This window comes from Neomonachus schauinslandi, chromosome 6 (assembly GCF_002201575.2).
Source record: "Neomonachus schauinslandi chromosome 6, ASM220157v2, whole genome shotgun sequence".
Lineage (NCBI taxonomy): Eukaryota > Metazoa > Chordata > Mammalia > Carnivora > Phocidae > Neomonachus > Neomonachus schauinslandi.
Genome location: NC_058408.1, coordinates 77,546,192 through 77,568,110, shown reverse-complemented (window position 1 = coordinate 77,568,110; position 21,919 = coordinate 77,546,192). Strand labels below are relative to the sequence as shown.

The following is a 21,919-nucleotide window of genomic DNA, read 5'->3' as shown; positions in this document are numbered from 1 at the left end:
TCTTTAAAAAAAAAAAAAAAAGCCCAGCTCCAGATGGTTTCACTAGTGAATTTTTAAAATCATTTAAATAATAATTAACATTAATTATTCAAATACTCCTCCAGAAAATAGAAAAGACCTCCTAACTCATTATATGAGACTAATACCACACTGACACTAAAATCATACATGAGAAAAGACCATAAAAAACTAAGATCAACATCTTTTCAATATAGACCCACAGATACTCCCCAGAATGCTAGCAAATGTTATATAATAACATATAAAAAGGGTTATACACAAAGACCCTGTGGGATTTATTCTACTAATGCAAGGCTGGCTTACCATTTGAAAATGGTTAAGTGACTACGGCCATACCACCCTGAACGTGCCTGATCTCGTCTGAAAATGGTTAAGTGAGCACCAACAGAGCATTCTCCCTCTAACTTACTAGAGCTGTAGGGCGTCTTCTCTGCCTTCTCCCTCTGCCTCACTCCTGCTCTCCAGTATCTCCTGAAAAGGAGTCTATACTCACCTGCTATCACACTTTTTCGACTTCCTGGATTTCCAGGCTCTGGTGTCTAGCGTGACCTTCTGCTTTCAGTCTCGCAGGACTGTATATATTTATGTACTTTAAGAGGTAATGCCTGAGGATCTCCCTTCTCTTCAGCCTGAATCTAGATGCTGACCAAGATCCTCCCACTGGGACACTGACAGGTCTTGAAACACCCTCAACTACTGAAAGCCACTACTAGTAAAATAGACTGGTTAGACAATCACAAAATTTGACAGACAACCAAGAGCTAAGTCAGGGTTGAACAATAAGGTTATCACCTACATGAGGCCATTCCTCCAATACTAGGAGAGTCGGCTGTTTGATCTAATGCATAGAAACCAACACAGAGAATCAAGAAAAAGAAAGAAAGAAATGTGTTCTAAATGAAAGAACAGGATAAAAACCTCAGAATAAGACCTTAATGAAATGGAGATAAGTGATTTACCTGATAAGGAGTTCAAAATAATGGTCATAAAGATCCTCATCAAACTCAGAAGAACAGATGAACACAGTGAGAACTTTAACAAAGAGATAATATAATAAAATACCAAGCAGAAAATACAACAAGTGAACTGAAAAATACATCAGAGGGATTCAACAGCAGAATAGATGAGGCATAAGAGATCAGTGATCTGCAATATATGACAGTGGAACTTACTCCATTAGAGCAGGGGGGGGAAAAAGGGGATATAGCTTAAGGGATGTATCATACAATACAAAGCAGATCAACACTCACATTACAGAAGTCACAAAAAGAGAAGAAAAAGAAAGGGGCATAAAACTTATTTAAAGAAATAATGGCTGAAAACTTCCCCAAATTGGGGGGGGGGAAAAGAAATCCCTATTCAGGAAGCCAGAGATTTCTATATAAAATAAATCCAAAAGACCCACACCAAAACAAATTATACTTAAAGTGCCAAAGATTAAAGACAAGGAGAGAATCTTAAAAGCAGAAAACAAAAACAAAAACGAACAAAAAATCCACAACTAGTTATTCCAATTCTTCAGAAGAAACTTTTCTGGCCAGAAGACAAGTGGCATGGTATATTCAAAAATTCAAAGAGCTGGAAGAGAAAAAAAAATTACTAACCAGGAATACTGTATACAGCAAAGCTGTCATTCAGAATTGAAGGACAAATAAAAAGTTTTCCAGACCAAAAAAAAGCTAGAAATCACCAACACTACAACAGCTTCACAAGAAATGTTAAAGGGACATTTTTAAGCTGAAACAAAAGAACACAAATTAGTAACAGGAAAACACATAAAAGTATAAATCACAGTGGTAAAAATAAATATATAGTAAAATTCAGAAAATTCTAATATTGTGAAGATAGTGGGTTGATCACTTATAAAAGTAGTATGAAACTTTTTTTTTGTGAAGATTTTATTTATTTATTTGACAGAGAGAGACACGGCGAGAGAGGGAACACAAGCAGGGAGAGTGGGAGAGGGAAAAGCAGGCTTCCCACGGAGCAGGGAGCCCGATGCGGGGCCCAATCCCAGGGTCCCGAGACCATGACCCGAGCCGAAGGCAGACACCTAACAACTGAGCCACCCAGGCGCCCCAGTAGTATGAAACTTTTATGTACAAAAAACTTGCCATAACTACAATTATTAATTAAGGGATACATAAGATCAAAAGATACAAGATTTGACATAAAACCATGAAATAAGGAGGGGAGAGTAAAAACACAGAGCTTTAGAATGTGTTCAATCTTAAGTTGTCAACTTATATTTGACATTGGCTTTAAATGTCCCATTAGACCAGATGGACTTTACAGACATTTACAGAACATTTCATCCAGAAACAAAGAAAAATGCTCAATACACATGAAAAATTTTCAAGGATTGATCATACATTAGGACAAAAAACAAATCCTACCAAATTTAAGTAGATTCAAACCCAATATTCTCTGACAACAATGGTATGAAACTAGAAATTAATTACCAGAAGGAAACTAGAAAATTCACAGATATGTGCAGATTAAACATGCTCCTGAACAAACTGAGTCAACAGAGAAATCAAAACATACCTTGGACAAATGAAAATGGAAATAACAATATACCAAAACTTACAGGATACAGCAAAAGCAGTTCTAAGAAGGAAGTTCAGAGTGATAAATACATTAAGAAACCAGAAAATTCTCAAAAAACCTGACTTTACACCTCAAGGAACTAGAAAAAGATGAAGAAATGAAGCCCAAATTAGTAAAAGGAAGGAAATAATAATGATCAGAGCAGAAATAAATGAAATATTATCTAAAAAGACAACAGAAAAGATCAATAAAATTAAGAGCTGGTTCTTTGAAAAGATAAACAGAATTAATTAAACTTTTACTAGGCTCACCAAGAAAAAGAGGACTCAAATAAGTTAAATCAGAAATGAAAAAGATGTTAAAATTGATACCAAAGAAATACAAAGGATTTTATGAGAGCACTATGAACAACTGTAACAAATTTGACAATCTAGAACAAGCGCACACATCTCATAAAAAAATAGAGCCTATGGGGCACCTGAGTGGCTCAGTCGTTAAGCGTCTGCCTTCGGCTCAGGTCATGATCCCAGGGTCCTGGGATGGAGCCCCGCGTCGGGCTCCCTGCTCAGCGGAAGGCCTGCTTCTCCCTCTCCCACTCCCCGTTTGTGTTCCCTCTCTCGCTGTGTCTCTGTCAAAAAATAATAAAATCTTGGGGCGCCTGGGTGGCTCAGTCGGTTAAGTGACTGCCTTCGGCTCAGGTCATGATCCTGGAGTCCCGGGATCGAGTCCCACATCAGGCTCCCTGCTCGGTGGGGAGCCTGCTTCTCCCTCTGACCCTCCCCCCTCTCATGTGCTCTCTCTCTCTCTCATTCTGTCTCAAATAAATAAATAAAATCTTTAAAAAATAATAATAATAATAATAAAATCTTAAAAAAAAAACAGAGCCTACCAAGACTGAATCATGATGAAATAAAAAATCTGTAACAGACCAATCAATAGTAAGGAAACTGAATCAGCAAACGAAAGCCTCCCCCAAAATAATGCTCCCCCCCGCAAATAAAGCCCAGGACCAAACAGCTTCACTGGTGAATTCTACAAATCATTTATTTATTTATTTTAAGGATTTTATTCATTTAAGAGAGAGCACAAGTACAGCAGCAGAGAGAGAGGGAGAGAGAGCAGGAGCAGAGGGAGAGGGAGAAGCAGGCTCCCGCTGAGCAGGGAGCCCGATGCAGGGCTCGATCCTAGGACCCCTGGATCATAACCTGAGATGAAGGCAGACGCTTAACCAACTGAGCCACCCAGGCGCCCCTCTACAAATCATTTAAAATAGAATACCATTCTCAAACTCTACCAAAAAAATAGAAGAGGAGGGATCATTTCCAAACTCATATTATAAGGCCAGCATTATCCTCATACCAAACCTGAGCATGATGTTACAAGAACAGAAAATTACAGGACAATATCCCTGCTGAACAAAGATGCAAAAAACCTAAACAAAATATTAGCAAACTGAATTCAACAATACATGAAAAGGATCATACACCATAATGATGTGGATTTCTTACAGGACACAAGGATGGTTCAACATCCACAAATCAATCAATGTGATATACAACATGAACAAAATAAAGGATAAAAATCATAAGGTCATCTTTCAAGAGAGTGGGGTTAAAGGGAACATACTTCAACATAATAAAGGCCATATATGAAAAACCCACAGCTAACATCATACTCAATAGTGAAAAACTTTCCCTCTAAGAACAGGAACAAGACAAGGATGTCCATTCTTACTACTTTTATTCAACACAGTAATGGAAGTCCTAGCCGCAGCAATCAGACAACAACAAAAAATAAATAAATAAAAGGTATTCAAATTGGTAAAGAAGTAAAATTGTCACTAGTTGGAGAAGACATACTATATATACAAAATCATCAAGACTCCACCAAAAAAGTATTAGAACTGACAAATATATTAGGTCAAACTGCAAAAAAATCAACATACAGAAATCTTTTGGGGGGGGCACACAACAGAGATAATTCTTTTATTAACTAAATTACAGATGCTTTGAATAAAAACTTAGAACTAACAATCATTTAAGGGTCAATGATTTACTTTCTCCCACAGATGAGAACTAGTTATTTTTCTTGTTTTGTTCGCCTGAACAGTGAATCAAGGCCATGGTGCTTAAACACAATTGTATTCCTTTCATATCTTACTACTTTCCAAATTAGAGTCCATCATTTCATGTCAGTTACTCATTAAGGGTTTCCTCTACAGCTTTCCTAGGAGATTGTATAGTCTTCTGATTGTAAGCAAGAAGCTTCATATAAATTAATCCAAGTAATTCTGCTAGAGCTGTAACACCGAAAGCTGAAATCAGAAAGAAGGCCATGCACTGGGGTACACTCTGAGACACAGAGGCTTAGTCCAACCATAGAGAGCACACAGCCCACTACCTGAAGGATCAGTATCACTGTAGGAATTATAATTAAACCAAGTCCACAGCATTCCTTATTGAATATACACTTGGGACAAAATGACAACTTTGGTGAGCACTAGTCCAACAAATAAAATAATGGTCTTCTCCTTTTAAGACTGGATTTATATTTTAGTGTCACAATACCAAACTGTCCCCAAGACAGAAGGACAGCCAAAATTGGGAAAATAACGAGGATGTTTTCATTTGGAGAAAACCATGAAACAATATAATATTTTAATTCTATGATTTCCCCTTCTCTGCTTAATTCTGTTACCTCACAAGTGTAGTTTCCTATGACAGCCTCTTTCTTATCCATCCTCAAAGAGGCAAAGTCATTAAACAATCCTTGTGAGATTTTGGTCCTCTTAAACTTATCCCCGTTGAGTGGTCCTTTATACAGCTCCATCAAAATGTCTTTTTCTCTAAATTTCCACTTTACATACATTTCATTAATGTTTGTTGCACCCACATTATTGGCAAACATAGGATGACAACGTTTCATTGCAAGCCGTGTGTTCTACAGATCTGGTAATGTCAACTATTTGCCGAGCCAAACCGCAGCACACCGAGCCCAGCAGCAGCACCACCAGGGGCCACACGGCCGTGGATGCCGCGGGGCCACCACTGCGGTCCACCACAGGCAGGCCCGCCGCCCAGGCTGCCTGGCCCCCCCCCCGCGCGCTCCTGCCACCCCCCGCCTGCTTCCACGCCTCCCGCCTCTCCAGGTGCGCACGGGTACTCCCCCCACCCCCCGCCCCCACCGCCGGCCCCAGCCCCCAGGGCTGTTGACGCGAGGCCCTCCCTCCCGCTTCCCTCCTGCTTCATGGGGTCAAGTGCCCACTCCACTCCGCTCCAAGGAGGCCTGGACCCCGCTCCCACACAGCGGCATGCGCCGGACTTGCGGGTCACGTTCCACCAGCCCACCACAGGAGGCTGAGCACGTAGTCCTCCGCTCACCTGGGACCTCCCTGCACCTATTCCCTCCCTCTGAGGTTCTCCTCTGCCTCTCACATCAACCTGGGCCCCGGTCCTCTTCCACCTTCAGGCTTCAGGAGCGCCGCCAGGCGCTGCTGCCTCTGACCGAGGCACCTTAGCCCACAGAAGCCCCTAATCTCTCTCCCGTCCCGGGTCCCAGGTCAGCCAGCGCACTGACGCTGCTGCATCCTTGCCCCCACCTCTGCCCCAATATACAGACACCTGTTGCATTTCTATATAATAATAACGAAGTAATAGAGACAAAATTAAGAGAACACTTACAGTTTACAATTGCACCAAAAAGAATAAAATGCCTAGGAATAAACTTAACCAAGAAGATAAAAGATCTGTATTCCAAATAATGAAACACCGATGACAGAAATGGAAGACAACAGGAACAACTGGGAACATATACTATACTCATGGATTGGAAGAATTATCATTATTAAAATGTCCTTACTACCCAAAGCAATGTACAGATTCAGTGCAATCCCTATGAAAATACCAATAGCAATTTTCACACTAAAAGAAATAATACTAAAATCTGTGTAGAACCACAAAAGATCCTGAATAGCCGAAGCAATCTTGAGAAGGACAACGAAGCTGAAGGTACCATGCTTGCTGATTTCAAACTATACTACCAAGCTACTGTAATCAAAACAGTATGATAGTGGCATAAAACCAGACACACAGATCAATGGAGCAGAATAGATAGCCTAGCAATAAACCCACTTATATGCCAACTAATCTACAACAAAGGAGCCAAGCATATACAATGGAGAAAGGATGGTCACCACTTCAATAAGTGGTGTTAAGAAAACTGGACAGCCACGTGCAAAAGAATCAAACTGAACCACTATCTTACACCATACACAAAATCTAATTCAAAATGGATTGAAGACTTGAACACAAAACCTAAAACTATAAAAGTCCTAGAAAAACACATAGGCAGTAAGCTCCTTGACATCAGTGATGTTTTGGATTTGACCCCATAAGCAAAGGCAACAAAAGTAAAAATAAACACATGGGACTACATCAAACTAAAAAGCTTCTGCACTGCAAAGGAGACCAACAACAAAACCAAATGACAACCCACTGAATGGGAGAAAATATTGCAACCATCTGTCTGACAAGTGGTTAATATCCAAGACAGAACTAATATTATCAATTGGAAAAATACAAATCTGATTTAAAATGGGAGGAGGACATGAACAAGACATTTTTCCAAAGAAGACATACAGATGGCTAATAGGTACATGAAAAGGTACTCTACATCACTCATCACCAGGGAGATGCAAATCAAAACCACGAGACAGCACTTCACATTTATTACAATGACTATTATCAAAAAGACTAGACATAACAAGTTTACAAAGATGTGAAGAAAAGGAAACCCTTGTGCACTGTTCATGGGAATGTAAATCGTGCAGCCATTATAGAACACAATATGGAAGTTCCTCAAAATATTAAAAATAAAACTATCATATGATCCAGCAATTCCACTTCTGGGTATTTATCTGAAGAAAATGAAAACACTAACCTGAAAAGATATAAGCACCTTTGTTCACTGCAACATTATATAAATAAGGAAAACAAAGAAAAAATATATAAATATATATTAAGTATATATAATTTACTGTATATACTATATATATAAATGTAAATATATATAAATACATAAGTATTTATATATATTTATAATATATAAATTTTATATATTAACCTACATACATTATATATACTATATGTATTTTATATATTGTATACTATATTATATATATTTTACATATATGTGTATATATTTTATACATTATATACACACATATATATATACATATGGTGTATGTGTGTGGAATATTATTCAGCCATAAAAAAATTTTTTTTTAAACATTTTATTTTATTTATTTATTTTTTTTTAAAGATTTTATTTATTTATTTGAGACAGAGAGAATGAGAGAGACAGAGAGCACATGAGAGGGGGGGCGGGTCAGAGGGAGAAGCAGGCTCCCTGCTGAGCAGGGAGCCCGATGCGGGACTCGATCCTGGGACTCCAGGATCATGACCTGAGCCGAAGGCAGTCGCTTAACCAACTGAGCCACCCAGGCGCCCTTAAACATTTTATTTATCTGACAGAGAGAAAGCGAGAGAAGGAACACAAACAGGGGGAGTGGGAGAAGGAGAAGCACGCTTCCCACTGAGCAAGGAGCCCGATACAGGGCTCAATCCCAGGACCCTGGGATCATGACCCGAGCCAAAGGCAGACACTTAACAACTGAGCCACCCAGGTGCCCCTCAGCCATAAAAATTAATGAAATCTTGCCATCTGGGGACAACACAGATGGACCTTGAAGGCATTGTGCAAAGGGATATGAGTCAGACAGAGGAAGAAAACATCGTAATGATCTCAATAATGATGTCACTTATATGTAGAAACTGAAAAATGCAAACACAACACAATGATCTGATAGATACAGGGAACACACTGGTGGCTGCCAGAGGTGTGGGTTTGGGGCTGGGCAAAATGGTAAAGGGAATCAAATGGTACAAACTTCCAGTCATAAAAAATAAATCATGGGATGTAATGTACAACGTGGTGACTACAGTTAATAGTACACTGCATATTTAAAAGTTGCTAAGAAGTGGATCTCAAAAGCTCTCATCACATACAAAAAAAATCTGTAACTATGTATGGTGACAGATGTTAGCCAGATTTATTGGTATGATCATTTTACAGTATATGCAAATATTTAATCAATGTTACACACCTGAAACTAGTATAAGTCAAGGACACCTCAACTAAAAAAAAACAAAAGAAAATAGATACAAATAAATGTCTCTAGTGAAAAGAAAACAATACAATAAAATTATATGCCTAACTTAAAAAAAAAAGTCTTTAGGAAGACTTATAAAGGAACATTTTGTTTTGTTCTGTTTAAATTAATAGGTCATATGGTAATTACAGCCACTTCTACAGCATGGTACCATTTGCACTCCAGCAACACTATTAAAATTGGTAGAGTCACAAAATGTTCCCAATATTTATAAATTATAAACTTTCTTCTTGGATATTCTGCATGTAATTGTCAAAGATCACATAAAGACAACTCCTCCAGTGCCACCTCCATATTCTTTTTTCCCTGCCTCAAAGCATGAAGGGCTCAGCTGAAAATTAATACAGAGTACAGATTCAGGCAGTGTAAGAGAGCATACAGACCACAGCTGGTAAGATACACATTCTATTCGTATGAAAACTCTACTACACTCTTTAATTACACGTTCTCCAAGAAGCTGTCTAGTAACAGAATTTGGTTTTAATGAATACACAGCAATTAAGCAGACAGAAAATAGCTTTAAACTGCACTATTAGTTCAAGTATGTTTGTTGAATACTTGGTGTATGACTGGCTCTGAGGTTTATAAAGGTGACGGAGATGAATTCCCTGCTCTAAAGAACTCAACAACCTAGAACTCAACTAACAAATCTGAGTCTCATATTTTAGCATGTGTATGATGTTTCAACAACCCCCTCCCCCCCAAAAAGAAAATCAATTAATAGCCTATGTAAGTAGGAAAAAAACAGGACAATAACTGCCTGATCATCTCAATACACACAGAAAAAGTGTATGACAAAATCTAAGACCCTTTCTTTTTTTTTTTTTAAGATTTTATTTATTTAGCAGAGGAGACACAGCGAGACAGGGAACACAAGCAGGGGGAGTGGGAGAGGGAGAAGCAGGCTTCCCGCCGAGCAGAGAGCCCGATGTGGGGCTTGATCCCAGGACCCTGATGATCATGACCTGAGCCAAAGGCAGACGCTTAATGGCTGAGCCACCCAGGCGCCCCTCTAAGATCCTTTCTTAATAAAAACAATCAACAGACGAGAAACAGAAATAAACTCCTTCAATCTTTTAAAAGACATCTATGAAAAGCCCACAAATAACAACACGATAAATGGTGCAAAATGGAATGCTTTCCCTCTAAAATCAAGAACAAGACAAGAATCTACTCTCACCACTCATACAGATAGTTCTAGCCAGGAAAAAAAAAAAATACAGGTTGGAAAAAAAAAATAAAACTATCTGTACTGAACACTAAATCTGAAACTAATGATGTACTGTATGTTTGCTAACTGAATTAAAAACAAAAAACAAAAACTACCTGTAGTTGCAGTTGACACAATCTTGTACATAGAACTTAAAGAATCCAATAAAATACTACTAAAACTAATAAATGAATTCAGTAAGGTTACAGGGTACAAGATCAACATATAAAAATTAATTGTATGGGTGCCTGGGTGGCTCAATCGGATGGGCATCCGACTCAGTTTCAGCTCAGGTCATGATGTCCGGGTCCCGGGCTCAAGCCCCACATTGGACTCTCTGCTCAGCAGGGAGTCTGCTTCTCCCTCTCCCTCTGCTTCTCCCCCCCCGCGCATGTTCTCTCTTTTTCAAACAAATAAATAAAAATCTTTAAAAAACCCCACAAAGCTATAGTAATCAAGACTGGCAATGCGGTACTGGCATAAGGACAATCCTATAGATCTATGCAATTAAACTGGGAATACAGAAATACATCTGTTTATGTTCAATGCATTTTCAATAAAGATGCAAAGAAAAAAAATCCTTTTCAACAACTGATATTAGATACAATACCAAACCACAAGTGACAAAAGTAGAACTGTACTTCATGTAACAAAAAACTCTTGCTGCAGAGCACACAACCCAAATAGTAAAATGACAACCCAGAAATGGGAGAAAATATTTGCAAACTATATATCTAATTAGGACTGGTATACAGAATATGTAAATAACTCTTAAAACGCAACAATAAAAAGACAGCTATAACTAAAATATTAACAAGGCAAAGGACTTTTGAATATTAAGCTTGTCTTGCTATAAATGACTACTTTGTGGTAGGAGTGTGCCACTCTTCTAGGATTCTTAGACAATCAAATCTCTTCAAAAAAAAAAGTTTTATTTCCAGGACATCTTCTAGTCAGATGTCAAATAAGAGTGGCAAAACTGGACATTCTTGCGCCTGACCTTAGGGAGAAAGTATCCAGTTCTTCTTTATTACGTATGAGGCTAACAGATTTTTTGTTATTGCTTTTTATGAAGTTGAGGAAATTCTCTATAACTAGTTTGCTGAGTTTTAATCATGAATGGGTGTTGGATTCTGTCAAATGCTTTTTCTGAATCAATTGATAGGATCATATAATTATTTTTCTTTCTGCGGCCTGATGGAGTGGATTATATTAATTGATCTGAATGGTAAATGAGCCTTGCATGTTTGGAATCAATCGTACTTGGCCATGGTATGTAATGCTTTTTATATATGGTTGGATTTTATTTGGACTTCTGCATCTATATTCATAAGAAACATTTGTCTGTAGTTTTTCTTTCTTATAAAGTCACCATCTACTTTTGAGATTAAAAAGAGTAAGGAAGGTGCCCTCTAACTACTAATCATCCTAAGGAATCTACAAGAAAGCTACTATAGGTAATGTATGAAATCAGACAAGTTGCAGGCTATAATACAACCACCCCAAAATCAAGTGTGTTTCTACATACCTACAATAAACAATCTGAAAGAAAATAAAGCAATTCTATGTATAATAGCATCTTTGTTAGCCTACGGTGGATTACACTGACCGGTTTTTGAATGTTGAACCCCTCTCGCATACCTGGTATATATCCCACTTGGTCATGGTTCTTTTTATACATGGCTGGCTTCTATTTGCTAATATTTTGTTAAGAAATTTTGCTAGTAAATTTATGGGAGATATAGGTCTACAGATTCATTATTGTTTCCTGTACTGTTATCGTATGGTTTTGGTATCAGGATAACAAAAAAACCTGTTACGAAGTGTTCCATGCTTTTTATTTTTCTGGAGGACATTGTGTAAGATCATTATTAATTCCTCCATAAATGTTTACATGTTTGGTAGTCTTCTATGGTGAAAACATCTGTAAGAGATTTTATCTCTTTATTTTAAATTAAATTTAATTCAAATTATCTATGTCATCTATGAAAATCCACAGAGCCTTCAAATTATCCATGTCATCTTGAGTTTTGGTAGCTTGGAATTTCTAAAGAATTGATCCATCTCTTCTCAACCATCAAATTAAGAGCATAACGTTTAAATTATCCTCCTGTTAATGAATGCCGAAGTGATATCCCCCATTTCTTTCCTGATATTGGTGGTTTGTTGTGCGTGTGTGTATTGAAGATTGCTAGGTTTATAAATTTTATTGATTTTTTTCCCTAAGAACTGGCTTTGTGTTTCAGTAGGTTTCTCTATTGTTTTCCTATTTTCAACTCATTGATTTCTGCTTTATTTTCTTCCTATTTGCTGTGGGTTTACTTTGCCCTTTCGCAGTCTCTTAAGGTAGAAAATTAATTATGGATTTGAGACCTTTCATCTTATCCAATGTTAGCATTTAGTCCTATAAATTTCCCTAACACCACTGCTTTGGCTGCTTCCCACATAAATTGGTATATTTTTTCATTCAGTTCTATGTATTTTTAAAATTTCCTTTCAGCCTTCTTTGATTCATGCTTTACTTACATGTGTCTTGTTTAATTCTGAAGGGTTTGGATATTTTTCTACCGACTTTCTATTACTGATTCACAGTTTGATTTCCTTGTGCTCAGAGAACATAGCATGGTTTCAGTTCTGCTGAATTTACTAAGGTTTGTTTATGGCCCATGATATGTTGTATCTTACTGAATGTTCCATAGGCACTTGAGAAGAATGCATACCTTGTTTTTAGGTAGTATTCTACAAACGTTCGTTCAATCTTGCTGGTTGATGGTGCTGTTCATTTCTTCTATATCTGTTAATTTACATCTGCTATCTAGAAGTTCTACCAATTGCTGAGAGTAAGGTGCTGAATTCCCCAAATATAATGGAAAATTTGTTTATTTCTCCTCTCAGCTCAATCAGTTTTGATTTGTATACTATGAGGTTCTTTTTTTTTGTTTGGTGGGGTCACATTTTGGATCAGTCTTTTTCGTTGGAATACTGCTTTTTCTCTAATAATTTCCTTTGCTCTCAAGACTACTTTATCTGATATTAATGGAGTCAATCTTGTTTTTGTTTTCATTAATGTTTGCATAGTGTATCTTTTTCTATTACCCATCAACCTCACTATGTTGTATTTGAAGTGAATTTCTTTGTAGATAACATATTTCTGCCTCATGTTTTTTGTTTTATCCAGTCTGCCAGTCTATACCTGAATTGGTGTGTTTAGATCATTTACATTTATAGTAGATATTGCTATACCAAGGTTTAAGTCTGCTGTTTTATTTTTCTGTTGTTTTCTCAGTTTCTCATTCATTTGTTCCTAATTTATTTTCTTACTGATTACTTGAACATCTTTTTAAAGATTCCACCTTCATTTACTTACAATATTTCTAAGTGTACCACCTTGTATAGTTTTTTAGTGGTTCTTCTAGGTATTCGAGTCCATTTCTAGGTAAAATGCACATATATAATTTATTACAATCTTCCTGGATTAACATTTTACCATTGACTTCAATGGAATGTAACACTGTAATTTCAATTAAATCCCTGTATTCTATCTTATAAATATATCATTTCCTCCACATGTAGAACATCAAATCATATGATATTCTAAATTTTGCTCCAACAAATATGATTTCAGAAACTCCTGAGAAGGAAACTCCGTTCTCATATTTACCCTTATTTTTTGCTACTTCCAATGTTCTTTCTTTTTTGAAGTTCCAAGCTTTCTTGTGTTATTTCCTTTCTATTTAAAGAACCTCCTCTAGGCGTTTTTAAAAGATAAGTTTGCTAACAACATTTTCTCTTTGTTTTCCTTTGTATGATACCTTCAGTTGTCCTTCTTTCATGAATATATTTTCACAAGCCAAACAAGTTTTGTTTGAAAGTTCTTTTCTTTCAGTACTTGGAAAAAAATGTATTATTTCCTTCTAGCCTCCATGGTTTCAGATGACAAATCCACTATCATTTCCAAAAAAAATGAGTTGTTTCTCTCTAGTTTCAAAATTTTTTCTCTTTTGTTTTCAGAAATTTAATCATGACATGCCATTAGTATGGATATCTTTGGATTTATCTCACTTAGAGTTCACTCAGATTCTTCAATGAGTATTTTTATGTCTTTTGCCAAATTTGGGAAGTTTTCAATCATTATTCCTTTAAATACTTCAAGTGCCATCATCTCTTCCCTTTTTGTTACTCTGATGATACTGATGATTAGTTTTATTTTTTTTAATTTTATTTATTTATTTGAGACAGAGATAGAGAGAACATGAGCAGGGGGAGAGGGGCAGAGGGAGAGGAAGGGCGAGAAGCAGACTTCCCGCTGAGCAGGAAGCCCAGCTCCTGCTGGACCCTGGGATCATGACTTGAGCCAAAGGCAGACGCTTAACCAACTAAGCCACCCAGGCGCCCCAATACAGATGTTAGTTCTTTAGTTATTCCAAATACAGAGAGAATCCAGCCTCTTCTCATTACCTCCATATCTCCCCAATTTTGACAAAATACCATAACTGCCCTTCAGGAAAACTACTAGCGAACTCTCTTAAGTGCTTATGTTCTTTCCAATATTTTCTCTATAGAGGTGAGAAAGATCTTATAAACATAAATCAGACGTTGCTTGTTTACCAAAATACAGTAGTAAGAATAAAAATAAAATCTTTAGTAAGATTTATGATATTCATCTTTTGGACCATAGCTGCCTGACATCATTTCCTGTCCCCACTTCCCATCAATCATTCCCCTTTGGCCACTGTGACTTTTTTTTGCTATTTCCCAAGAAACACCAAGCACATTCCTACTCATTGGCTTAGCAGTTGCTATTACCCCTGCTGAGAAGAGGCAGGATCCTCACAGCTCACACAATCATTTCATTCAAATTCTGCTCTAATGGTGATCTCTTTAAGGTTTCCCCTAACTACTCTTCTTGGAGTAGCACAATTTAACTCTGCTCTCATTTCTAGGATAATTTTTACCACTACAGAGCTTTAATACACTTAAGTATCTGATTTTAGTGCTACCTTTTTAGTTTATATTTGACAATATAACTGTATAAATTTACAGTGTACAACCTGTTAATTTGATACATTTATATGCCATGTAATTGCCACTGTACCAATAATTAGCACCCCTATTCTGTTACATAGTTACCATTTCTTATTAGTGATTAGAATAATTAAGTTCTAGTGCCTCAGCAAGTTTGATTATTATAATACAATACTGTCTATATTCACTATATGCTATATTAGATCACTAGGGCTTATGTACTCATTACACTTTTATACCCTTAAACAACATCTCTCTTTTCCCACATCCCCCACCCCCTGGTAACACTACATTACTCATGTTTATAACAAGTTTGGCTTTTCTAGATTCCAGATACAAGTGACACCACATGGTATTTGCCCTTCTCTGTCAAATTTATCTCAGTTAGCATAATGCACTCAAGGTTCATCCATTTCACAAGTGGCAGAATGTCCTCCTCTCTCATGGCTGAATAATATTCTATTATTTACACATACCTATTTTAATTACCTATTTATCCACTGACGGGCAGTTAGGTTGTTTCCATATCTGGCTATTGTGAATCACGCTGTGATAAACATCAGCGTGCATATTCTCTCTTTGATAACCTGTTTTCATTTCCTTTGGGTGTCTTCCCAAGTGGAACTGCTGGATCATAGGATAATTTTATATTTTACTTTTTGAGGAATCTCTATACTGTTTTCCATAGTAGTTGAACAAATTTACATCACTGCCAACAGTGCACAAGGGCTCCTTTTTCTCCACATCCTTGCCAACACTTGTTATCTCTTGTCTTCTTGGTGCTAGCCATTCTAAATAGTGTGATGTGTGGTTTTGATTTGCATTTCCCTGATGTTTAGTAATGTTGACCATGTTTTCATATATTTGTTGGTCACTACTGCTACTTGTATAAATTCGACACATTTCTTTCACTACGATAGCATTTAGATAATAGCAACTACTTAAAAATTATTTGAGTCGGGGCGCCTGGGTGGCTCAGATGGTTAAGCGTCTGCCTTCAGCTCAGGTCATGATCCCGGAGTCCTGGGATCGAGTCCCACATCGGGCTCCCTGCTCCTTGGGAGCCTGCTTCTCCCTCTGCTTCTCTCTCTGTCTCTCATGAATAAATAAAAATAAAATCTTAAAAAAAAAAAAAAATTATTTGAGTCAAAAAATGAGCATATGAAAGAATGCCTAATGATGGCAGGAATGCAGAGCAATGGAGGTAAGGTAGGCAACTGAAAACTGCTTTGAGAAACAAAGGAATGAAGAAAAACAACAGTAAAGATGAGGTAGGCAAAGACTGGTCTGTTGACAAATTAAGAATGGTAAATACAAAGTGAATCAAAAAGAACATTTCTTTTAAGAGTGGTATCTGGACATCTGGTTCAAAAACCAGTATTCCCAGTCACTTCCAAGGATTAAGACTTCTAAAGAGATATTCTTGAAAAAACATCTTAAAGTTGTCAACCTCTGGATTAATCGTGGGAAAATAATAAATCCCCTGACGTTCATCTGTGCAGTATCCATTAACTCACCTGGAAAGCTCTGGCTTGGGAATTCTTCCTCCAATATCCATGGCTCCTCTCCTTGCTCTAGCCTGAAGATCACCTCTGGTTTGGTAACACAATACCCTGTCAAAGCAAAACAATTTAGGATTCAGACCAGAAGGCCTAGCCTGCAGGGCCTCTGAAAGAGAAGCAAGCTTCCAGAGCTGCTCAATGAAGATGCTATTGAACATTTCACTGGAGAGGTAAACACAAATATCTTCCTGGTGCCCAAAAGAGATCAACACTGATTCCTGGTTGCAATATAAAAAATCATTAAACTCTACAGTGTCTACATGCTTCATAACTAAAAGAATTAAAACATGTTATTTAGAATTACAAAAAAACAGACCTTACCCAGTGAGACAAGGTTACTGTAGTTCTCCAGCATCACATCTCTATACAAGGACCTCTGAGCTGGGTCCAGGTGCTGCCACTCTTCCTGGGTGAAGCCCACAGTCACATCCTTAAATGATACTGATCCCTGGAATTTCTGTTCAATCTGAAATGTTCAGAATTGGGTGACATGGAAAAAGCTGTATGGGAACCAATCCTTACCATGATTACCAAAATAGTCTGCAGAACATTTGTTTGGTTTTACACTTTGAGGGAAGATGAGAAATCCTAACAGAAATATTATGCCAGGGGGCGCCTGGGTGGCTCAGTCGTTAAGTGTCTGCCTTCGGCTCAGGTCATGATCCCAGGGTCCTGGGATCGAGCCCCACATCGGGCTCCCTGCTCCGCGGGAAGCCTGCTTCTCCCTCTCCCACTCCCCCTGCTTGTGTTCTCTCTCTCGCTGTCTCTCTCTCTGTCAAATAAATAAATGAAATCTTTAAAAAAAAAAATATTATGCCATTGCCTTAAGGTATTATTCATGTAAAAAATTATCAAATCCCACAATGTATCTGGAACCATTCTAGTTCTTAGAAATGCTAAGATTAATAAAATTATTCTTGTAGTCAAGTAGCATACAATTTGGTAAGAAAACATGCAGTAGTATGTTATAATTGCTAAGGTGAAAGTACACAGCAGATAGACTAAAATAAATGAGGAACAAAATCAGTTTTATTTTGAGCTTCACTGAAGAAGAACAGCTGATTGAGAAATAGTAATACCGTGCTCTTCATGAACACGGTGCCATGGTACAAGCAAAGGCAGGGCTCCTCCAACACATTTGGGAAATGAATAGAGGGCAAACAGTACAGAAAACATTGAGAATACAGCCTGCAGCTGTGATGACAGAAAGGGCCATGAAGAAAGTAAGTCATGGAATGGATTACAGAGTAATTTTAGACCAAGTCTCCAAAGTATGTGATCACTTTCAACCTTAAAGAATATTTTTGAGTACTAAAGAAGTTTATATTTATGAATTATAGAAATAAACTATCGATATATTTTGTGAAAAATTTTAATTTTTTCCCTCAATTTTAAAAAGTGAAAAGACAGCTTAATATTTTATTTCACTGCAATACACATTCTAGGTTCTAAGTCTTCAATTTAGAGACCATAACTAGAATGTGTAGAAAATGAGAAGGGAAGATTTTGGAACTGTTACACTTGAAATACCTGTAGAACACATAGAAGATACCAACTGGATTATTTGGGATATCATCTAGAGTGCATGCCTCTACTTTAGGGCTCACTGTTTCAAAGAAAGGGGAGCCAAAGAGATCTGAGTGTATATTAAAATTATGTGACCAGGTTTTTATTTATAGAACCAAGTCTCTCAAAAAGGTAAAGGGAACGCTAACGGACAAAAACCACCACTTACATAAATTACTATAGCAAAAGCTGTAAAGCAAAGAGGGAATTGATAAAAGGAAAGAGAGTGATAGAACACGGTCACCAATTATTGGCAGAAAGAAGTTTCCTCAAGGTATATGTACAAACATCTGTATAAACACAAGTATCACAAAATAAGCAAGGAAAAAATAAATTAGATACTGTATTTTAACAAGATATATCTTAAATATGAAACATAATATGTAGGTCTAGAATGAAAATAAGGATTTGAGAAACATTAATAATTTGGTAGTGTCTGACGTCACCAACAATAAATCAGAAGGCTCTCAGAGAAGCAAGAGACTGAAAATAATCAAGAACGCAAAGTGAGGAAAAACCACTTTTTAACTGGATAACAGAGAAAGAACAGGCCATGAAGGAATGCCTGAAGGGGAAATAAAAGTAAGAATAAATACTTTTAAAAACTAACACATGATGATATTATCACCTGAGTATATACACAAAAGCATGATAAAACAAACAAACAAAAAACTCTTGGCAAACTAGAAAGAAATTTCCTCAGTGTGATAATGGATTTTAACATATACCTACGGCAAATATTACACTTAATGGTGAAATTTAGAATGTGTTCGATTTAGGGGCGCCTGGGTGGCTCAGTTGGTTAAGCGTCTGACTCTTGATTTTGACTCATGTCACGATCTCAGGGTCGTGGGATTGAGCCCTGCATCAGGCTCCACGCTGTACCGGGAGTCGGCTGGAGATTCTCTTTCTCCCTTTCCCTCTTCCCCTCCCCTGCTCGCACATATGCGCTCACTCTCTCTAAAAAAAAAAAAAATTAAGGAAGGAAACATGGAGAAGAATTCTGACCTTCATGTATGAAAAAGTTAATCTTATTTTGACTCCTGGTTTTAGCTTGATATCCTTGAGACTTCTTCAGATAAACAATTTGTCATTGTCAACTCTGTGATTTTTGTAATTTTTGTTGAAGTATAAATATATACAAAAACAGGGCGCCTGGGTGGCTCAGTTGGTTAAGCGACTGCCTTCGGCTCAGGTCATGATCCCAGGGTCCTGGGATCGAGTCCCACATCGGGCTCCCGGCTCAGCAGGAAGCCTGCTTCTCCCTCTCCCACTCCCCCTGCTTGTGTTCCTGCTCTCGCTGTCTCTGTCAAATAAATAAATAAAATCTTTAAAAAAAAAAATATATATATATATACAAAAACAACACACAAGTATACTTTGGCGAAGAAACGGCTCAATGTATTTTCACAGTGAACACACCCATAAAACCAGCATTCAGATCAAGAAATAAAACATGACCTGAAACTGAGAAGCTCCTTCATGCCCCTACCTAGTATCTACCACCTCCCCTATCCTAACTCACATGATAACCACAATGACATACACACTCGAATGTCTAAAATGAAAAAGTCAGAAAATACCAAATAGAGATAGTGGCCAGAATATGAAGCACCTTGCCAGTGGGAGTGTAAGTAAGTATATACACTTTGGGAAAATAATAGGGAATTTCTAGGGCACCTGGGTGGCTCAGTCGGTTAAGCATCTGCCTTCGGCTCAGGTCATGATCTCAGGGTCTTGGGAATGAGTCCTGCATCGAGCTCCCTGCTCAGCGGGGAGTCTGCTTCTCCATCTGTCTTCTCCCCTTTGCTCATGCTCATGCTCTTTCTCTCTCAAATAAATAAAATCTTAAAAAATAATAATAATAGGGAATTTCTACTAAAGCTATATGTATTAATTCCTCTCCTAGTTATATATCCAACATGAACGAGTGTTTGTCAACCAAAGGGCCTATAGGAAATGTTCATAGCAGTTTTATTAGCCAAAACCTGGAGACAGTCCAAAAGCCCATCAACAGAATGGAAAAATAAAACTGTAGTACAGTTACATAATGGAATACATAATAGCAATAAAAAGAAAAACTGATACACTCAGCAAAATAGATGAATCTCACATATACTGTACTGAGTGGAAGCCAGACATACAAGCAAAGCTAATCAATGATAACAGATTCAGAGTAAGATGAACTTGAAGTACCAGAGAACCTTTTGGGATACTGGGTGGTAATTACAAGGGGGCGGGGTGCCTGTGTGTGTGTGAGCATGTGCGCACGCATATACACACACAAATAAAAATTCATCTAGCTTGGGCGCCTGGGTGGCTCAGTTGGTTAAGCGACTGCCTTCGGCTCAGGTCATGATCCTGGAGTCCCTGGATCGAGTCCCGCATCAGGCTCCCTGCTCGGCGGGGTGCCTGCTTCTCCCTCTGACCCTCCCCCCTCTCATGTGCTCTCTCTCTCTCATTCTCTCTGTCTCAAATAAATAAATAAAATCTTTAAAAAAAAAAAAAAAAAAAAAAAAAATTCATCTAGCTTGACACTTAAGTTATATGCAGCTTACCTCAATGAACGGACAAAAAAAATACTTTTGGAACTTAAAATACACGCTAAAAAAAAATTTGTGAACTGTTACAAACTTAGTAACAAAATATTGTTCAAAAATAGTTCCTATTTAATTTTGATACAAATATTCTAAATAAAACACTGGCAAACTCAATTCACAACAGTCTATTAAGAGTAATTCAGAAAGTGGGGGCGCCTGGGTGGCTCTGTCGTTAAGTGTCTGCCTTTGACTCAGGTCATGATCCCAGCATCCTGGGATCATGCCCCTGCATCAGGCTCCCTGCTCAGCAGGAGGCCTGCTTCTCCCTCTCCTGCTCCCCCTGCTTGTGTTCCCTCTCTCACTGTCTCTGTCAAATAAATAAATAAAATCTTAAAAAAAAAAAAAGAGTAATTCAGAAAGCAAAAAAGAAAGCAATTCAGCATGTCCATCCAGAACACTCCAGGTTCCAAACAGGTTCAGAAAAGATTATTTTGTTCACAGTATATACTCCAAACACTTAAAACAGTCCATGAAAGGTGTTCAAAAATTATTTGCCAAATGAATGGCCTAGTATATTTTTTCCAAAAATTCAAGCTTAAGACACAGGGAGCTCCAAACATTGGAATTATCTGGCAGATTTAACAACTATGTTAAAATGATACAGAAAAAGACTTGTTGAATCACCATGTTGTACACCTGAAACTACTGTAACATTGTGTGTCAACTATAATTTAAAAAAAAAAAATGATAAAGGGAAAAAGATGGCCAGATGGAGAGTTTCAACAAGAGAACTAAAAATTAAGAGAAAGACTGAATATAAATGGCAAACCTTAAAAGCAGCCAGAGAGAAATGAAACATTACCTTCAAAGGAGAAAATGCACTCCCAAACTGCAATATATATATACTTTTCAGATTCACACAGACCTTCTGTTCTTAAATTGACCACAGTCTGGGACACAAAGCAGATTTCAACAACTTGAAAGATCTGATATCATACAGAGAACATTCTTTTTGCAGTGTTTAACATAACAATCAGTTAAGAAAAAGATTAACTAGAAAATTTCACAATGTTTACAGATTAAAAGATATATTTCTTGTTATATTTAAGAGATATATTTCTAAATAGAGATTAGAGAATTTTTTTTTAAATTTATTTATTATTTGAGAGTGTGCCCACATGCCTGCAAGTGGGGTGGGGAAGGGCAGAGGGAGAGA

General features: G+C 37.4%; 1 protein-coding gene and 1 pseudogene across 2 annotated transcripts in view; both read right to left on the bottom strand.

Annotated features, from left to right (window-relative positions):
- LOC110585941 (zinc finger protein 33B) overlaps window positions 1–21,919 on the bottom strand; it is a 47,003-nt gene that overhangs the window by 15,694 nt on the left and 9,390 nt on the right. The window contains exons 3-5 of one of the 2 annotated variants that reach the window (XM_044916456.1): window positions 16,919–17,063; window positions 16,553–16,648; window positions 7,510–7,536 (exon numbers count right to left, since the gene is read on the bottom strand). In XM_044916456.1, the coding sequence (XP_044772391.1) occupies window positions 7,510–7,536; window positions 16,553–16,648; window positions 16,919–17,063 (268 nt within the window). The remainder of the gene's footprint in view (window positions 1–7,509; window positions 7,537–16,552; window positions 16,649–16,918; window positions 17,064–21,919) is intronic. The other variant, XM_021696079.2, reaches the window with a different exon arrangement.
- Window positions 4,767–5,883, bottom strand: LOC110585978 (annotated as a pseudogene).